Source organism: Dysidea avara, chromosome 1, assembly GCF_963678975.1.
Source record: "Dysidea avara chromosome 1, odDysAvar1.4, whole genome shotgun sequence".
Lineage (NCBI taxonomy): Eukaryota > Metazoa > Porifera > Demospongiae > Dictyoceratida > Dysideidae > Dysidea > Dysidea avara.
Window position 1 is genome coordinate 38960694 of NC_089272.1, and position 21339 is coordinate 38982032.

The 21339-nt window shown below is 36.2% G+C and overlaps 2 protein-coding genes across 6 annotated transcripts; one reads left to right on the forward strand and one right to left on the reverse strand.

Moving 5' to 3' along the window:
- The first annotated feature begins 713 nt into the window (after positions 1–713).
- Positions 714–20886, forward strand: LOC136264106 (protein NLRC5-like). Its single transcript, XM_066058798.1, has 4 exons — positions 714–732; positions 3027–3085; positions 11621–11911; positions 14110–20886. Exons 2-4 carry the CDS (start codon positions 3040–3042, stop codon positions 20706–20708), a joined length of 6936 nt encoding a protein of 2311 aa, XP_065914870.1. The 5' UTR covers positions 714–732; positions 3027–3039; the 3' UTR covers positions 20709–20886.
- Positions 7099–9463, reverse strand: LOC136263962 (uncharacterized). 5 transcript variants are annotated; one of them, XM_066058639.1, is made up of 6 exons: positions 9244–9463; positions 8473–8577; positions 8155–8219; positions 7883–8015; positions 7400–7464; positions 7099–7340 (listed from the first exon to the last, which is right to left on the reverse strand). In XM_066058639.1, the coding sequence occupies exons 2-6, from the start codon at positions 8506–8508 to the stop codon at positions 7265–7267; spliced, it is 375 nt and encodes a 124-aa protein (XP_065914711.1). In that variant the 5' UTR covers positions 8509–8577; positions 9244–9463; the 3' UTR covers positions 7099–7264. The 5 variants fall into 5 exon arrangements, with proteins under 5 accessions (XP_065914711.1, XP_065914716.1, XP_065914721.1 ...); XM_066058644.1 differs by lacking the exon at positions 9244–9463 and adding an exon at positions 8066–8094 and having other exon boundaries at positions 7883–7975; positions 8473–8782; XM_066058649.1 differs by lacking the exon at positions 9244–9463 and adding an exon at positions 8066–8094 and having other exon boundaries at positions 8473–8776.
- Positions 20887–21339: the final 453 nt, after the last annotated feature.

Genomic DNA, 21339 nt, shown 5'->3' on the forward strand with positions numbered 1-21339 from the left:
CACAATAAATCACAGTAAAACAATAAGATATAGTTATATCCCATTACGAGGGTGATATCATTGTTATTACACGAGTCCGAGGCGGAGCCAAGGATGAGTGTAATAACAATGATATCATCCGAGTATATGGCTATTTTGTATCCCAGTGCACCGGAGTGCGCAGAAGTTTACGGATAGTAAATAAGTTCCAGTTGAGTTCCTGTCACTGTGCTTACGATTTCGTCCAAATTGTGTGGAGATTCAACTATGTAGCTACAAGAGAGACCCTCCCTACATACTGCCTACAAACTGTAGCGAGGGGCGGTGTTACGAAGTAGCTGTTCCAGGTACGATTCACCTTCGTCAGAAGTTGGTATGATGGTGTTGCATGGCGTGCAAGAGGACAAAAGACCAACAAGTGGCTACTGTAGTCTGAGATAGAACGATGAAGCTAAAGGTTATTGAAAGAAGTTAGTTCTTCACCATAGTTGTAGTGATATGTTAATGAACATGTGACTATCACGAGTAACACCTGCATCCTGTGTAAACATCACATGTCTATCATATGACTGTACTTGTATGGTTGTACTCTGTCTGTATAAATATGTGTACTTTACAAGTCATGATCAGTTATATAGGCTAGTCACGTGGAGTCCTATAAGGGCCCAATGCTACAATAGTGACTGTTGGGAGTGATTGCTGGAGCAAAAATTGGCACAGACTGTTCTTGACATTTGTTAAACTATTGTATTGGTAACTTGTAGTGTTACTATGTAAAGTAATAACAGTTTTCTTGTAAGATTTAGCAGGTTTAAGTGCTGTACTGGTGTGTTTTGTATCAACATTTCCTTATTTGGTTCTTTATTCCATTGGTAAATAATACCATTTGCAGTTATTATGATGTCACGAATAAGATTGGGTGGCTTCTCAACAGGGTGTTAAGTTAGTTATCACTGGGTGGTAGCAGCACTGCTCTGTCTAGCTGTATGGTAGTTATAACCCAGCGTGGCACTTTGACACTCCCACGCATTGGGATTTAAGAAGTGTTATATCCCTACTGTGCATTTGCATTATGGTATCTTGAGCACAGTAGGGATATACCACTTCTTATTGTTTTACTGTGATTTAATATCGTGCACTACTCCAACTTGTTTCGGTACTTTTTATTGATGTGCTATGGTCCCTACTCTAGTTGAAAATACCAAATTTGTTTGTGTACTTGTTTGTTAATTTTATTTGTAAATGATTATTATGACTGGTGAACCCACGCATACCGCATCTGAAATGGCACCACGCCCCCAGCTATATCAATTATCGTCTGAAAAGTGAAGTATCCATTACGCTTCATTGTCGGCTATGTTCAACCTGTTACACAGCAATACAAATCAAAGACCGTTCAAAAAGCACCTCTGCAATCAATTTAGCCACTATGAAAACTACAGACGATTTCTGTTACGATGGGAAGCCATCACGTGCTACTGCCAAACTGACACTTTTCACTGTCAGCAAAGATGAATGGGACACAAAGGAGGACACTGGTAAGTCCATAAAGAATACATTGTACGTATTGCGGTATGTCAAAAGGCACCTCTCGGGCCGAAGTGACGTCAGACAGTGAAAGAATCAAGCCCAAAGCCTTAGCCATTTTTGAGTTATGATTGTCTGAAGGCATCAGTCAGTCAGTCAGTTACTCAGTCAGTAGAAAATTCCGTTAAATAAAATTAATATATTTTAAAATTCAGTAGCAATTTGTTGAAAGCATTTCGGGTCAATGTAAAAGCTTGTTTGGGCTTAGTTTTACCTCACCAATACTGCCTTATCGTCATCAGGGAAAATTGAGGCTGATTGTTGGGTGATGTTATTTCATGGACCACGCCTACTCCTTTGTGGTCCCTACTATACAGTACTTTCGTACTGTATGATGTTGCAATATGATTGTTATGTAGTTGTTAGCTGTGACCTGTGATCCCAAAGTTCACTCTGCTATGCAATATCACTTGTTAATTATCTCTGAATATATGGTATATGTGTGTATTATTAATTTTGCACAGAACATGTAGTATTCTTAGCAAAATCAAACGTATTACATTTGGTCATTCTACAGAGGAGTGCATGGTCATTCTTGATAGGGCTTACCTAGCTCATGCATTTTACTACACTAAATGGTTCTGTGGTGAAAATTTCATGTCATTAGGAGTTTCATATTCAACTTTATGACACTTACATATGATATTGTGCTTGGTGCCATATGTGACCGGATCTGTGAAAACCCAACACAATTGCGCAAGTCTAAATTTACAGTATAAAGCATTGAATACAATGGATAAAATACTTGCATATTTTTGAAAAAATTCCATAAATTTTATGAACGCCTCTTTCTTAGTGAAGAAAGGGACTAACAATAATACCCTGGATATCATCTTATTCGCCTGCTCAAGAGCAGTTGTAAAATCTTTGTTTCGTTGCAGTAGACCCAAGGATACGGAAGTTATGAGCATTTGTTTACATCACGTCGAAGCGATTGAACGCAATTGATTTTTCTTCACGAATTCCGCCTTTGTATGCAGTGAAGAAGGGTGAGTAAAGGAAAAACCTACCCAGTAATCGATTCCCCTGTTCATGGCGAACATGATGGTGAAAATTGTAGCTCCGTACCTACTTATTCTAAAAGATAGCACAATATTTATCATATCAAAGAATTTAAGGAATGTGATTATTTTAGTTAGGTTGAAAATTCCTACCTGTAGCAAGTCAATAAAGTGCCTCAATGTTTTACACAAGAAGACATGTTTCTCAATCCTATTACAGTTTACCTTGTGGCCAAAGGAAGCCTAAGCTGTGCAACATGTCATCCAATTTATAGTAATCAAAAGGCCATTATAGTATATTCAATAGTATGATACAATACTCATACTTAATGCTGACAGGTTTGCAATATACACTTACACTTTTGCATAGGAATACTGAAAAGTATAAAATGACACTTTAATCTATTTACATGTTGTTACTGTATGCTTTATCTATTTATTTATATATTTTTGCTGCAGGGAACTTATAAAAATGAGCAAGTTTCTTACCTTAGAATATATCAGGATAACTGATGAAGGTAATATAATAATTGAAATGTTACGTGTCTGTCATTTATGGTAATGTTGCTTCTAATACGTAACTGTGTTTAATGCATTACAATGTACAGTTCAGTAATAACTGTAACAAACAGTACTACCTTGTATATATACAGTATGGTCTACTTAGCTACTGTTCACGAAGTTGGAAGTTGCTTACGGCTAATAAGATCAAAAGAATGGGGGTGAGACCTGCCCGGTGGTTATTAATAATAATGAGTAAAAAAGATAATTTAACGGCTGCGGTATCCTGACCGTATGAAAGTAGCGTAATCAGTCGCCAATTAATTGTTGGCAAGTATGAAGGTTGCACGAGTGCTCAACTGTTTCTACACTAAACTTTATGAAATTGAAATTGTAGTGAAGATGCTATAGAATAATTGAAAGACGAGAAGACCCCATGCCCCACTGACTGTAGTTACCATAGAACAGAGATTGGAGCTCGTGTATCACCTGCATTAATGCCACTAGTCTTAACCCTTTAAGGACCAAAAATTGTGTGCATAGTCTACCCTTAAAGCCCACATGTTTTATGATTGTTGCGCATTTAGTGTTTTAAAAAAATATAATAAGTTTATAGCATCAACAAAGCCCCTACTAGTGCTCAGTTGTATAACAAATTATACTAAAAGACTCGCCTGACAATAATAAACAACATTATCTAACTTACCAAAGTGTAGAACCAACGTCTTAAAAGCACTAAGGTGAGTTTCAAACACCTACACGCGATCGATTTCTTCGTGACACAATCAATAAAAACAGTCCGCCATTTTAGTTTTTTTAAACCGCATCACGTGATCGTGTATATCAAATTATTCGCCTCTAAATAGTGAGCACTCTGAGCTTTATTTGAAGTTAATACGATGAACACAGCCAAAGTTATGGAGCGATTTGTACAAGATTAGTTTTATTGTTGTGTAAATATTAAATGTTTGTGCTTTGTTAGGAATTTTACACAGGCTTAGTTTTGCGTGATAAGTTGGCCTTATATATCAAAAGAATCGCCTATGAATGGCGAATACAGTGGCCCCTATTTCGATCTAATAGCTTCATTTGTTGTGGAGTTATAGCTCTTTGTTTACTGCCAATAATATTGGACGTAATATTACGGTGCTGATCTTTCGAGCAATACCTACTTTGGACGTAATATTACGGCAGCGGTCCTTAAAGGGTTAATTCTGAATCATGTTTCAACAATGCTGTGTTGCTGTGCCTGATTAGATGCTAGCTCATAGTTATAGCTATGCAACATTTTCTTACGACCTTATTTTGTTGAAAAGTTCATAGAAAGTTGGCCTCACGGTTGCCTTCCGCTTAATATGGTAGTACAGTGTGGCTGCAGCTGTGTAATGGTACATCATGATACAGTTGTATTGTTAACTATAACTAAAATAAGAACCACAGCTTGAGTTGAAATCTCCTCCATCATTGTGAGCATGCTCAGTCTATGATGGCACTGTTGAAGAAGGGGAGTGGTGAAGCATAGTTACAGGACTGGTGTATCACCCTACAGTATAAAAACAATAACAACAGGTATGGTTAAAACTTGCTTAAACTTGTAGGTTAATATAATGACTATGCTGCAGATCAAGTGTAAGGAACAAGCATGACTAGTATACACAGTGTGTAGGTGTGCTGCCATGTGTGAAATGTTACCGTGTAGGTATCACAACGTGGCTACATGGTAGTGTTGTACCAATACCACTTTTTTGCTACCTATCCGATACATTTGACGTTGGAAGTGGTTGATACTGATCCATTACCAATACTTTGCCCCACAGGCACATTTCAAAAGAAACAGTTAGTTATTTGTTTACTAAACACTTTTGCTAATCACATCAACTGCAGTTGCTGGTTTTGTGGCTATTAATTCTGAAGATAACTATAGTTTATGGCTTCAATGAATCTTATTTCATGGCTTACTGCCATTTCTACTGTACTAATAATACTGGTTCTCTCAAAGAATTCCAGGCTTATATCAACTCTTGCTCAACTCTGTTTAATGCACTATGTACACCGCCATCTTTAAAAGTAATTAAATGACATCATTTAAAGTATTGGTTGGTATCAAGTATTTATAGCTTTACCAATACAAGTCCGATACCGCCAAAATAGGATACTAGTATTGGTATCGGTACATCACTGCTGTATGGCACACGTAGCGTGGCTGCATGGCATAGCTGTGTGGCACAACTATGGCTGCATGGTACCACACATGACCACACAGGTTATTGGGAAGTTATAATTGAACTGTACTGTACCTTGAAAGGGGTGGGAGTTCCAGTGTGCCCAACTGGTGTTAAGTGTTTTTTGTTTGTTTGTTTATTTATTTATTTATTTGTTTTTGTCTTGATGGGACATACTCAAATTGGTTTGCTGGCATGCAATTTAATTGCCATTAAGTTCATCAACGGAGTTTGCTACTATCAAGTTATATAATGTATGACCAGGCCTGTGATAAGCATGTGGACACAATGTACACTTCATCACATAACAGGTCATATTGAACTATATACCTTGTGTAATACAAGTACACAAAAAATTGGAATTTTCAACTACAGTAGGGACCAAAGCACATCGATAAAAAATACTGAAACAAGTTGGAGTAGTGCATGATATTAAATCACAGTAAAACAATTAAAAAATGCTTTGTTGTCATCTATGTTCAACCCATTGCACAACGTTACAAACTGTTCAAAAGCACCTCTGCACTCAAAGTAGCCACTTTGAAAATTACAAATGATTTCCATTACGAATGGAAGCCATCACGTGCTACAGCCAAATCGACACTTTTTGCTGTCAGCAAAGATGAGTGGACACAAAGGAGGACAGTGGTAAGTCCATGAAGAATGCATTGTACATACTATGGTATGCCAAAAGGCACCTCTTGGGCCAAAGCGACGTCAAACAGTGAAAAAATCAAGCCCGTAGCCGTAGCCATTATCTAGTTATGCTTCTCTGAAGGCAACAGTCAGTTACTCAGTCAGTCAGTCAGTCACTAGAAAATTTTAATTTATTTTTGATTCTGTGGAAACTTGTTGAAAGCATTTCAGGTTGATCTGAAGGCTTGTTTAGGGCATAGTTTTACCTAACCAATACTGCCTCATTGTCGTCTGGGAAAATCGAGGCTGGTTTTTGGGTGATGTTTTTCTTGGGCCATACGTATATATATATATCAAGACTCACGGTAGTGAGTCGCGCGGCCAAGAAACTACAAAGCGCACGCCCAATTAAAAGATGCGTGGCCACTACTGTGAGTTATTTACGTGTAGGGCCGGTTTTGCAATATTAGTCCTAGATTACGCAACATCTCTCAATAGATTTGTATTGCGTTACGTGATAAAAAAATCTTTAGGAGTCGTCATCATCATCATCATAGTTTTCTTGCGACCTCGCTAAAATAAAAAGTAACCATCGCAAAATAGAAAATAGGCGTATTTCACTTTATTTCTCTACCTTATGTTACAACTACTGTCACGTTATACCAGTCAACTTAGTCGTGTTTGTATAGTCCATCTAGCACTGACATTATCCAATCCTGGTTTGCCTATACGCGTATTTTCTTCAATCAAACCTCTAATCCCTACAATAACTTTTAAAGACACGACGTGGACACAAACTCTAATGCCTGATAAACAAGTTGTGACAGCGTGCTGAACCGTAAGTTCCCTAGGGATGGCATTTTAAGCAGAAATCTTTTAAATTCCATTTAGTACCACACCCCATGCGAGCGTTTATAAATCGCCAGTTGTCTTATGGTGTGAAGAACAAAATCACTAGCGAAGGTGCTTTAAGCATACTCTTCAATTCTCTATTTACATGTAATTTTTAATAGATTAACCACAAAGGCCGGTAAGGTGAATACAAAAGGTAACAAGCCTTTAGGGGTTACCATCTCTATGTAGTGTGTACCATGTAGCTTGTGTTGTGGCTTTCATTAAGTGTTATGCACACACAAATGGTGCAACAAAATTTTGTAATAGATTGCTCGAATTTGGTTCGTGGTGTTGTGGCTCGAATGTGGTTCGTGGTTTGCCAGTGACCATGTATGAGTTGGGGTTGTTCCACACAACTTACACAATATTCAAATTTCATGATGGCCATGAAAATTTCTTGCCATATGGTAAACATACAACAATGTGTAACAACGTTAATCAACATCACATCAAGACTTGACTAAAAATAGTTCCAACAATAGTGATGATTTCTTGTATGTCAGCATAACGATACTGAGACCTGTAAAAGAATAAGTAGGCACTGAAGTTAACCTTAAATTAAACACTCATGCAACTGACCTGGAACATCGGTCGCAACACCAAAAACACTTGTTTCGATATCTGATGATACAATCCAGCAGGCACTGAATTAAAAGAGAATGTACAAAAAATCAATATGCTGGGCTGTATCAAAAATAGCATTGATAATCAAAATGAACAAAAATTATATCCCAGGCTAAGTGAATGAATAACATAACTGTTGGGTAAGCATGTCAAACCTGAACATTAGGACATTAGTCAAACAAAAGTACGCTATCACAACTTGGTCATACTACAATGTTTGTACCACTGGACTTCACACTGGTAGCCCAAAAATTGTGCCATTCCGGGACAACAGCATAATTATGAAACAAATAGTTACTACAACACAGAAGGCTTACTGTTGCACTGTCTGCACTGTTATACCATAATTTAAAAACATAACAGGTGGGCATTAAATACAATACACTTAACATCTGGGTACTAGGAAAAAATCACTAACATCACAACATGTAAACTGACCTGGAAATTAGCACCCTTGATGCCACTACAGTCTACACTGGATATTTGTTTGAACCCATCAACACTATGCCCGATACATCTGAGTAGACTGACCTGCAAATTCACATCACTAGTATACAGTGATAATTGATAACTACAAAAACAACAATTGCAATAATACAATTCTTCTGTATGTCAACTGACCTGAAATTCATAACACTCAATACCGAGACCTGTAAAAGAATAAGCAGGCACTGAAGTCAACCTTAAATTAAACACACATGCAAACTGACCTGGAACATCGGTCGCAACACCAAAGACACCTGTTTCGATATCTGACGAAACAATCCAGCAGGCACTGAATTAAAAAGAGAATGTGCAAAAAATCAATATGCCAGGCTGTACCAATAAAGGATGGATAATCAAAATGAACTAAAAATATATATATCCCATATGCAGGTTAAGTGAGTAACATAACTGTTGGATAAGCATGTAAACCAGAACATTAGGTCATTAGTCATACAAAAGTATGCTATCAAACTGGTCACTGATAATTGATAACTACAAAAAGAACAATTGCAATAATACAATTCCTCTGAACGTTAACTGACCTGAAATTCATGACACCTGTATCTTTGTTCTTGCATGGTCTCAACTTACATATGTACCATGATCACATTCAACTGCTAGTGGATAAACCAGTATGACCAGATGGCCTGCAAAAACCAACAAGCAGGTGTTAAATACAATACACCTAAAGCCTGGAATATGAAAAATATTATATAAGCATTATCCCACACTGATATAGTAATAGATTATAGGACGTTGTGGAACTTGACTAAACATGTAAACTTGAACATGAGGACAACTGCATAATCTGGACACTTGGAATTGTCCAATACCTGATGAACAAGTTAGTACTAATGACATTCACTTCAACGTTTTATCCCAGCTGGGTGAATCTCTTGTAACTGAGTAAAAAGGTGTTTATTTTCCACCTGCAACCAAAGTTCTACATTTCTGTGGCTGAGTGTACATAAACTGACCAGGAAAATCAGTATGCCATAGGGGTATGGAAATGTTTCCTTTCCTTCTGTTGTGACATTACTTACAGCTGACTGGTAAATGATCATCGATGTCCCCATGGACCCCAACAATGACTATATCAATAACTTCACAAGTTGGAATGAATTCCCTCTCAACATGTGGTGGAATGAATTTCCTTTCAGCATCTGGTGGACAGGTCCATAAACCCTATCGCACAAACACGGTGAATCAGTGTGTGGCGATGTGACACGTTGCACAAACTTCACTCCTCGTTTCGTTAGCATTCAAGACCGGCATAATATATCATAGAGTACCTCAATATTCTTGACTCTTACTTCTTCAAGCGTTGCTCAAGCGATGTAGTTTCTCACGAGGGGCTCGAGTTTCTCATTTAAGTCGAGCCGATTAAAGTACGCCTCACCATCTAGTTACATTCTTAAACCATTCAATTTAAAACCACGTATCACGAGTGTCTACTTAAGGTAATTAGGGACTTTCCATGAGATTTCCCCTAAATAGATCACGTGTTAGTTGTCAATCCGGTGGATTCTGGTGCTATACATAGTTCAACAATGCGGTAAGTGTACTTTAATATAGTATAAGCTGTCAATAATTGTTTGTGCACTGCTAAACTAAGTTATTTTTGTGTGATAAGCATGCTTGAGGAAGGATCTGGGGGACGACACTAATGTTTTGACAGCAGTTGATGATGGCCAGGCAAAGAACTGCGAGAAGAACTACTGTGATAGTGTGATAGTAGGGAAAAATTCCCACCCCTATAGCTCTGCCTAGGGGCATTAACTAGCATTATCTATAGCTACTGTATTATGTTGCCGATATGTACATCTGGGCCAAGAATAAAGGTGAAAGTGGTAGTAAGGCTCAATCCTATTATTCTGCTGACCAGGCAAGGGAGTCTGGGACTCTGGGGGCATGCTCCCTCAGGAAAGTATAAGTACTACAACTTTTTTGTTTTAATTGCTTCATCAAGTATAAAAATTTCAGTCAAAAGGTGATGATCGAGGCTCTGGTCTTATGCACTGGTTGGAGTGGTTGTATCGATACTGCACTGTGACATCCTTGAGGGGTTAGTGCTGGCATTATCCATGGCAATACTATTCCATCTCCCCGAGTCTTGATGATTGAGTCCTCCATTCCTTTCTCTGCTGCTCCAATCCTGAAGTTGTGACCACAGTCAAAAGGTGACGATCGAGGCTCTGGTCTTGCATCTATACGTACTGCAACACCCTTGAGGGGTTAGTACCGGCATTGTCCATCGCAGTACTGTTCCATCTCCCATATACAAGTCTTGATGGTTGAGTCCTCTATTCCTTTCTCTGCTGCTCTAATCCTGAAGTTGTGACCAAAATATTAAAAAATGGTTATAACATGATAAATGATTATGGTGATAACAATTACAAATGTATTTATAGCTGTGTAGCAACTGTGAACTAGTTAGGCACTTGCAAGTTTAATTAGGTGTCTGAAGCATTTAATATGCACAGATATGAGATATATTCGTCACATGCAGGCAGTAAAGATAGATTTACTCTAATAGAACAGTCATACTACACCATAAATTCATACTTCCGAATTTATGGTGTTATGAAACAATCATTATTATGTATGGATTTTACTGACTCTCCAAGATAATATTCTGCATTAATGTTAATTGCTCATTTCCAAAAAAATTACCTTTTAAACCAAATGTAGAGTCTATCACTGACAAAAATGAGTGATATCCACCCCAAAAACACCTTCGCTGTAAAAAAGGCGCGCCCAAGAAACTACAAGTACCCGGAACCCAATGTAAAAAAACAAAAAGAAAAACAGCTCAGCTGAAGTGAAAAGTAACTGGTAACTTAAAGAGCTGATATCTGAAGCGGCCAAGAATACAATTACTAAAGTTTAATCCATGCAAGCAGCCAAGAATACAATTACTAAAGTTTAATCCATGCAAGAACACCTTGGCTATAAAATAGGTGTGTACATGAAAGTAACTGCAACTGAAATGGCTGATATCTGAAGCGGCCAAGAATGAATGGTCATATACAACTAATTCAAAAATTTAACACTGAACCTTTATAATTCAGCTGTGTTCTATATTCACTCTTGCTGCATCGTAAAGTAATTTCTTTTAACTCTAATTGGCTGGTAATTTGGCCGCCTTTTTTAATAGTCAGTATAATAGAGCAAAAAAAGGCGGCCAAATTACCAGCCAATTAGAGTTAAAAGAAATTACTTTACGATGCAGCAAGAGTGAATATAGAACACAGCTGAATTATAAAGGTTCAGTGTTAAATTTTTGAATTAGTTGTATATGACCATTCATTCTTGGCCGCTTCAGATATCAGCCATTTCAGTTGCCAGTTACTTTCATGTACACACCTGTTTTATAGCCAAGGTGTTCTTGCATGGATTAAACTTTAGTAACTGTATTCTTGGCTGCTTTCATGGATTAAACTTTAGTAATTGTATTCTTGGCCGCTTCAGATATCAGCTCTTTAAGTTACCAGTTACTTTTCACTTCAGCTGAGCTGCTTTTCTTTTTGTTTTGTTTTTTACATTGGGTTCCAGGTACTTGTAGTTTCTTGGGCGCGCCTTTTTTACAGCGAAGGTGTTTTTGGGGTGGATTATATATATACGTCTGCACTGTATGTGCGTAAACTGTATTTCTAGTACTGTATGCATATTATTTCATTTGTTTCTCAGTTCTGAACAGTACACCACAGCAAAAAGACCTATTTAGAGTTATAACACCTGACTATGCTGCTCACTGGAAAGTCATTGGAGCTTTACTAGGATTACCAACAACATGTCTTGATGAAACAGAGACTGCAAATCCAACAAATCTGCAGTGGTGTTGCAATGAGATGCTAAAAATTTGGTTGGCTAGGAATACCAATGCCATGTGGAAAGATATTCTTACAGCAATTGATTCTCCTTCCATTACACAGGATGTTCCTTCATCCGTAGCTGTACAACAAAGTGGTCCTTTAAATGGTATGTATTATGTTTTTCTGTTGTTTATAAGGTGCAACTGATAAAGGTGCCTTAAACAGCACAAATAAGGCATTTTTACTGAAGCATCTGCTTACACATACACATACCACCTACATAATATTTAGGTGTGTTTGTGTATATACTGATTTTACAAAGTGTACGAAAATGAGAAGAAAAGTAGCAAAGACAACACAACTCTAAGTTTTGGTTACTCGTATCAGCTTAATAGGTGATAGTTGTCTTATTAACATGTTTAACAACTAAAGCTAGTCTGGCTAATAATCTGATCTTATGTTAATTTAAGAATCAAAACCAAAACAGTACAGTGCTCCCTTGATTATCCGAACCTCTGTAATCTGAGCACTTAGTTAGCCGAACAGTTGAATGACTACTCTATTAGAGTATTTTGTCTAAAATGTATGTTCTATTGGAGTATTCGAACAGAGATGGTATACAAATGAATGCACTTTGATTATCCAAACTTTTGATAACATCTGAACATGCATTTTTCAGATAATTGAGGAAGCGCTGTAATAAGGTGACTGCTCTCTTGTTTGTGTTTTTTTATTAGAGTATATTGACCTGTACTTTGTATTATGTCATTGTTAGCCAGGGGTTGATCATGACACTTAAAGTCTACATTCACCATACAGTGTATTGCAATATGTATTGCTGAAATTTGTCATATTTTAGGGTAGCACTGTATATTAGGAGGTTTGCGCTTTCTTGCAAAAAAAAATTAAACAGAAATCAGCCTCACAATACCTTCATGGTTCCTTGGTTAGATAGAATCTAGAGCAGCCAAAAATGTTTCCAATAAATTGCTACTGAATTTTGGAAAAAAATTATTTAGCAGAATTTTGACTGACCGACTAACTGCCTGATGCCATCAGAAATATAACAGCCATGGCTGTGGGCTTGATTTTTTCACTGTCTAACTGACATCACACGTGCCTTTTGGCATACCACAGTACGTACAATGCATTCTTCACAGACTTACCAGTGTCCTCCTTTGTGTCCCATTCATTATTGCTGACAGTGAAAGGTGCCGATTTGGTGGTAGCACATGAAGGCTTCCCTTCATAATGGAAATCATCTGTATTTTTCATAGTGGCTACTTTGATTGCAGAGGTACTTTTCAAACAGTTCTTGATTCGTAATGTTGTGTAACGGGTTGAACATAGCTGACAATGAAGCGTAATGGATACTTCACTTTTCAGACGATATTTGGTAGGTAAGGGTAACGGTAAGTGGTTCCATTTCTTTCCGGCTTTGTTTTGATGCGGTATGGGTGGGTTCACCAGTTATAATAAATTTTTTACAAAAAAGTGAACAAACAAGTACACAAAAAATGGGATTTTTAACTAGAGTAGGGACTATAGCACATCGATAAAAAGTACTGAAACAAGCTGGAGCAGTGCAAGATATTAAATCACAGGAAAAATAAAGTGCTATCCCTACTGTACATTTCCATCTTGAGCACAGTAGGGATATGACATTTCTTATTGTTTTACTGTGATTTAATATCGTGCACTAATCCAGCTTTTTTCAGTACATTTTATCGATGTACTATGATCCTTACTCTAGTTAAAAATTCCAATTTTTTGTATCCTTGTGTAATACAGCCTGAGAGCAAATTAATGGCTGCATGTGTTGGACGGGCTATACAGGTGGTTTTTCAGGTATTCATGAAGTGTTTCATACATAGTGCCCTTAAGTGTAACTTTAGTTTACAGGGGTATGAGTCGACATGGCATGTGTTGATAAGAAGGGATATGATATTACTGTGACAGGTTAACCTGTTACTGGTACTCGATGACAATAGCTACAGTATAGCTTATCCATTTTGCTTCCACCTGTTAATTCTATACTGTAACATAGCTACAGTATAGTTTAGTTATGTAGTGTATAATGACTTTTTGAGGGAGCAATTTTTGGGGATGTTGTAACCACCCAACATTTTAGGGTGGGGGTTTTCACTTCTGCAAGTTCTGTTATAATACATGCACGCAAATATGCCAATCTGCTAATATCAAGTTGGAAAATTTTCATGGATAGATAGATATGTAGCTGCCTTTCTCTGAAAATTGCAAAAATTTTATCTCTCAAAAAAAAAAAAACAGCACATGTATTTTCTTAATCCATTAGTACGTATAATGGTGTATGTACCTTATATTAAACTATTTTTTATTTTACAGCTCATCAGATAGTCTCACAATTATCTGATTATGTCAAAACAAACTACATAAAGGGTAGGTACTATTCCCAAGAAGGAATATGGCAGCTCTTACACCCAAAACATTTTGATAATGCACTATTGATACACCATTTGGAAGGACGTGGTGAAAAAGTCATTTCTAACATAGCTGCCTTGATGAGAGAAGGTCTTGTAGGTTGTACCAATCAGTTACCACAACCTGATAATGTAGAAACTGAGTCTGACAGTTCAATAAGATCACATAATATTGCTGTCGCATTTAAACCATTTGAGAAACATGATGGTACAACAGTCACACCAGAGGTAATAATTATCAGTGGTGCCCCAGGAATGGGGAAAACAACACTTTGTAAAGAAATGGCTTATCAATGGGCAAAGGGTCAATTTCTTGATAACAATTGTTTGGTGTTTTTTTTATATTTGCAAGACCCTGAAACACAAAAGATCTGTGATTTACAAAGTTTTATCCACTATTTTCATAATTTTGATAAGGCTGCTGCAGAGTTCTCTAAGCAGTGTGCGGATGTTCTCATTGAAAGAGATAACAAAGATGTAACCATATTATTGGTAGGGTATGATGAATACTTTGATGTCTCCAGTGATCTATTCCTTACTGGCATATTAAATCGTAAAGTATCTTGTTTTGCACAAAGTAAATTAGTTATCACGTGTGGGCCTATTACAACTGATAAACTAAAACATGTTGCAGACGTTAAGGTAGATTTGTTGGGGTTTATTGATAAAAGCAAGAAAGCTTACATCCAGAAGGAGCTACAAGGTTCTCCTAATAAAATAGAAAAGCTGTCTTTGTTTTTAGATGAAAACAGTGCAATCAACAGTGTTTGTAGTGTTCCTATGATAATGTCCATTCTAGTGTATACCTTCAAGGAAGTTGATGAATTACCTGCTGATCATGCTGAATTGTATGAACGTTTTGTTGCTCTTACAATATCCAAGTATGTAGAACAACTTGAAAATAATTTTAAAGTGCTACATTTGCAGCACTTACCAGAATGTTACCAGCAATACGTCATAGAAGTATCAAAGTTAGCTTTCACTTTGAAAGATGACAATAAAATTGTTTTTACTCAAGAAGATTTAGAAACACTTTGTCCTAATCTAGCATCAGCCAACAAAAAGTTTCAAGAACTTGGTTTACTGAAATCTGGACTATATTTTAGTATGAAAAGGATTGAAAATAGCTATTCTTTCAAATTTCTCCATGTAGCAATTCAGGAGTTTTTAGTAACTTATTATATTAATTCCTTAACTCCAAGTGATCAGTTTGATTTGTTGAAGAAAACATTTTTTGTTAGGAAATATGCAGACACTGGACTGCTATTTGTAAAAAATTCTAATAAAAATGCGATGTTTGAATTTTTTGAATATTTGATCTGTGGTGCACCATGTGAGGAGCTAAAGGTTAAGGCACTTCCCAAGATTGCTGACCTTGATCCGTTTCAGGCATTTACTCAATTAGCAAAAGTTTGTACTGTGGACTCATCTTTGACTAACTCTAAACTGTTGTGTTACAAAAATAGTACAGCTCAGTTATACAAAACAGACAATTCAAATTCTGTTGAAAATTATGTTCTATTTAGTAAACTTGTTGCAGTTAAGGTTGATTGGAATAAAGTATATCTGTCAGTGTGCTCTGTAAGAAACAGTGATAGTCATTCTTTGGAGATATTTGTAATTGACAAAAGTAAACAAGAGGGTATCTATGCTAAAATAGCTTCACACTTTAGGGATAATACTCTTCTGTCTGCAGTGACCGTTAATACTGTATCAATGGCTGCATGTAGGGCTAATAAGCAGCAAATCATTGATGGTTATAATATGAATAACTCAATGTCTCACATAACAATGAAACACTGTTCTATAGATGAAGAAACTGCTAAGAAAATGTCACAGTATTTTAGTAAAAGTCGTATGGTAACAGCAGCATTTTTGGGGTGCACTATTAATAGTTTTGGACAAAAGATTATATTTAATGGCTTTAGCTGTATTAATACATTAGAAATATTGTTTTTTGAAGATGCAAACATCAATGAAACTGTAGCCATTGCACTATCATCAGTGATTACTAATAATAATAAACTATATCTATTAGGACTTTCTAATTGTAATCTACGCAAAAACGCTAGTATAATAGCCACATCTTTGAAGAACATTTCAACTATTTTAACTTTAAGTCTTTCAGATAACAAAATTCCAGGCAGTGTAGCTGATGATTTGGCTATTGCTATTTATGTTAATTGTAAAATGGAGAGACTCCGTTTGGCAGATAACAATTTACAACATCAAGGAGCTGTTGTAGCCTCTGCTTTAAGTCAGATTAAAACACTGATAGAGTTGAACTTAAGTAATAACAACATGACGGAAAAGGTAGCTGATGAATTATCACTTGCCATTGAAAACAACAAGTCACTGCAAGTGTTACGTATTGGAGGTAACGATCTGAGAAGTGATGGTATTATTAAAATTGCTACATGCATAAGTCGCTTATCTAAGTTGCGAATACTTGCAATTGATGATAACCAAATTACTGAAGAAGCAGCTGATGCTATAGCAGTTGCTATATCCTATAATATTCAGTTAGAAGTATTAAATCTAAATGACAATCTACTTAAGAAGGGAGTTGTTATTATAGCAAATGCGCTACACACCAATAACATTCCACTTGAAACATTAGCACTTAGGAACAATCAAATACCAGAAGAGGCAGCTGATGCTTTAGCAGCTGCCATTAGAAACAATTGCTTGTTAGAAGTCTTAAATTTGCATAACAATAACTTTTGCGATGGTGGAATGATCAAAATTGCTCAATCACTAGCTAATTTGTCATCAGTGAAACATCTTTATGTGGGCAATAACAAAATTACTTGCATAGCTGCAAATGCAATGACATCAGCAATAGTTGAAAATTCCCGGTTAGAAACATTGTATTTAAATGAAAATTTTCTTGGAACAGGTGTCAAAGTAATAGCGAATTCTTTAAAGCAGATTTCAAGCCTAAAGACTCTTAATCTTAATAGCAATCAAATACCTGAATCTGCTACTGAAGACTTAGCTGGTGCTCTCTTAAACAATAAGTCATTACAAGTTGTAGCATTAAGTGATAATAATTTGACAACTAAAGCAATTGAAACAATCTCACAAGCACTCAGCAAATTATCTGAGTTACAATCATTTAATATTAATAATAATTATTGTAGTGAGGAAGCTAGTGATGCTGTTTCATCTGTGATTCTAAATAACACCAATTTACAATATTTTTATATGAGTAGAAGTAATCTTCAGACTGGTGTGATGAAGATCGGAAAGTCTTTAAATTCTGCACTCATTAAAGAACTGAACTTGAAGCATAGTAACATCTCAGAGAAAGCTGCTTCAAGTTTAGCACTTGCCATGTCTAATCAGTTTTATTTGGAAGAATTTGCCTTCCAAGATACCAACTTGAGCATAAATGGAATCATAACTGTTGTAAAATCATTGAGTACCTTAAGCAAATTAAAACTAATCAACCTTGATAACACTTCTCTTACTGAAGAAGCTTCCGATGCCATTGCACTTGCAATATCGAATAATCATGGATTAGAGCAACTATACCTTGGCAACAGCAAACTGCGTACTGGAGGAATCAAGGTAGCAAGAGCTTTAAAAAGTTTGTCGAAATTAAGAATAATGGATTTTAATGATAGTTGTATGACTGCAGACGTGGCGGATGAATTTGCTTCTGCTATTACAAGTAATACCTTTCTAGAAGATTTGAGATTAAAAGGTAACAACTTAACAACAAGAGGTATGATAACAATTGCAAAGTCATTGAGATCCATATCAACATTGAAAGTGCTAAACATTCGAGATAATCAGGTCACAGAGGAAGCTGCAGATGCTTTGTCACTGGCTATATCTAATAACACTGAGATTGAACATCTATGGCTTAGTAATAACAATCTTCAGGCTGGAGTACTAAAAGTTGTAAATGCACTGGAGGCATTGCCGAAACTAAAAGCATTAGATATCGATAATAATCACATACCAGAAGGCGTGTATGATGCGCTAGCAACTTTTTTGCAGTGTAGTAGTATAATTAGAAATTTACGGACTTTGTACTTGGACAGTGGAGATTTACGTCTGTCTGGAGTAAAAATTGCAGAAGCTTTACTTCACTTAACTAGTCTGAGAATATTAGATGTAAGTGGTGTTAACATGACAGGAGAAATGGCTGATAAATTAGCAGTTGCTATACCCAATATGAGTTTGCTGCAACAGCTATGGCTAAAAAACAATAACTTGGGGACTGATAAAGTGATAACAATTGCTCGATCATTGAGTGCATTAACAACAATACTACAACTTAGCCTTACAGGTAATCAGATTACAGAAGAAGCAGCAGATGCCATAGTATCAGCAATATGCACTAATGATAGACTGGAAAAGTTGTATCTTAGTGATAATGATCTTCGAGCAGGTGTACTGACAATTGTGAATTCTCTCAAAAATGTTTTAACTTTAAAGGTGTTGTACTTGGACAATAACAGCATACCAGATTCGGTGTTTGTAGAATTGGCAAAAGATTTAGCCAACATGCATTTAGAAATACTAGATTTGTCATTTAACTGTTTGCAATTGTCTGGAAAGTTTGTTTTGCAGGCTTTGAGTAACATCCACACTCTTACCTATCTCAATTTAAACAACTGCTTTATGACAAGTGAGTGTGTTAATGATTTATCAGCTGCCATTATGAACAACATTGCATTAAATTCTCTGTATTTAAGAACCAACCAGTTGACAACAGATGGGGTAATATCTATATGCCAGTCTTTAAATTGTTTATATACACTGAAAAATTTGAACATCAGTAGTAAGAGAGTTGATGCAGGTGCTGCAGAAGCCATAGCAACAATGGTAATGAGCAATAAAAATATCAATTTATTGAATCTTAGTGGCTGCAAACTCCATAGTAAAACTGACAAAATATTTAGAGTCCTTCAAAATGTGTCATCAGTTACTACATTGCACCTTGGCTATATGGACATGACTGATGATGTTGTAACTGACTTAGTGATAGCAATTGGCAATAATCCTCTCCTTAGAGAACTGACCTTGTGTGGTAATCTGCTATCAAACAGTTTGATTAAAATAACACAAGCTTGTAAAAAAAGTCTTAAATATTTTAGCGCACTAGATATACAATCGAATTGTGTTGACCCTTCTGCAAGTACAGAACTAGCACAAGTAACTGGTACCATCAACACTCTTGATGTACTCCTAATGGGTGGTTTAACAATGAATTCCAATGAAAAATATATTGATAACTTTGTTTTGCATTTAGAAAAAATCTACTGTGATTTTAACACTTTAAATATCACTTCGGTTGTGAAATATCAAATACAAGAGATTTTACACTATGAGCTTCAAAGGCACAAAATATCTAGCAATATTAAAGGCAACTATGATTCTAATTATTCATCATTTAATTACACTGATGTGGTAGTTGTCAGTGAACTTTTTGATTTATGCTTAACAAATGAATCAGACATTCTTGCAAGCTTCCAAAAACCTAAGCAAAAGTTGTTACAGATTGATGCAGCTACAATTGTGTACTCACTTCCAGTCATTTCAAATCTGAGAGTTCTTGATTTAGAACAAAGTAACATAGATGAAGTTGCTGCATTTGAACTGGCTGCTCTTCTAGGATGCAACAGCGTTCTTGAGCAGTTATGGCTTGGAAGTAATCAACTAAGTAGTGCTGGTGCCATCTTCATTTTGAACTCACTAGTGAATTTGTCAACACTAAAAGCACTTGATCTGAGTTTTAATAATATAGGCTGTCAATCAGCTGACAGTGTAGCAACTGTTATTCAGTGTAACCCAATGTTACAATACCTGGGCCTGGATGGTAATGACTTGATGGATACAGGAGTCACAATTATTTGCCATGCATTGAAATGTATCACAAAGTTGAGAGTATTAAGTTTCAGTAGCAATGGAATTACCAATGATGCAGCTGAAGCAATCACTAATGTTATTTCTAGTAATAATTGTTTGGAGGATTTGTCACTTGGCAATAATAAGTTGAACTGTGAAGGAATTTGTAAGATTGTTCATTCTCTTAAGAACTTATGCCGACTAAGAAAACTTGATTTGTATCACAACAAAGGTACCCCACAGGTTGGATATGAATTGGCGATCACTCTATCCAATTGTTACACTCTTCAAGAACTATATCTAAGTGACAACAAGTTTGAAAGTGAAGGAGCAATAAAGGTTTTTGAATCATTAAAACGCAAATCCAAACTTCAGGTGTTAACACTTAGTAACAATAACATTACTGATGAAGCAATTAACGAATTGTGTTTAGTATTAGTACAAAATCCTAGACTACAAGTTCTGTTACTTAGTGGGAACAAGTTACAAACAGATGGAGTAGTAAAAATTGCACAAGTTGTTAAACGTGTGAACTCAATTATGCGTCTGTTGGCTTTGTGTGAAAATAATGTCAGTGAGCAAGGAAAAGAAGAAATTAAAATGACATTTACAGAAAACACACTTATCCATGTTTATACGTAGTAATGCTGTCTGAGTAGTTCAAGTGTAGCGATGCTGATATCAGCCATACAATATTACATTTTACATAATATACATGTTGTTATTTATGCACATTGCACACAAAGTATTACACAGATTTAAGTATATAATATATACTACAGTATGTACATATACATTGATCATGAGTAGTAGTCAATAAGTTATATGCATTGTGTACAGTGTAACCTCAGTTATCTGAACCCCTTGGGACCAGGGGTGGTCCATAAGCCTGAAAAGTCCGTATCTCTGAAACTGCAGCTGTGTATAAATAATCTCAAATATAGCATAAAGAATATCAATATTTCAACTACAGTAACTGTAATAGAGCAGTCTTTCCATATTTAGCTTCACCAAGAATCTGGATAACTGAGGTACCACTGTATATGACTATGTCAGTGCTAATTTTATGGTGTGTAGTAGCTACATATAATTGTGATGTCAGTGTTATTGTGCTTATAATGTTTCACTTGTAAGCTAGCTAGCTAATGTTCCATATGCACACTACGTAGCTAAGATTTCAGATGAATACTAGCTCATGTTCTACCTGCAAAAAAATTTTCTGCCAACAAAGTAGCCATTGTTTAAGCTTATTTTCCACCTGCAAACCAGCTGA

Coding starts and splice junctions, on each gene's coding strand:
- LOC136264106 (XM_066058798.1), top strand. CDS start 3,040: ATGAGCAAGTTTCTTACCTTAGAATATATCAGGATAACTGATGAAG. Junction 3,086..11,620: donor TATCAGGATAACTGATGAAG/GTAATATAATAA, acceptor TTTGTTTCTCAG/TTCTGAACAGTACACCACAG. Junction 11,912..14,109: donor ACAAAGTGGTCCTTTAAATG/GTATGTATTATG, acceptor TTTATTTTACAG/CTCATCAGATAGTCTCACAA.
- LOC136263962 (XM_066058639.1), bottom strand. CDS start 8,508: ATGCAAGAACAAAGATACAGGTGTCATGAATTTCAG. Junction 8,016..8,154: donor TGTTGCGACCGATGTTCCAG/GTCAGTTTGCAT, acceptor TTGTTTTTGTAG/TTATCAATTATCACTGTATA. Junction 7,341..7,399: donor TGTTGCGACCGATGTTCCAG/GTCAGTTGCATG, acceptor ATTCTTTTACAG/GTCTCAGTATCGTTATGCTG.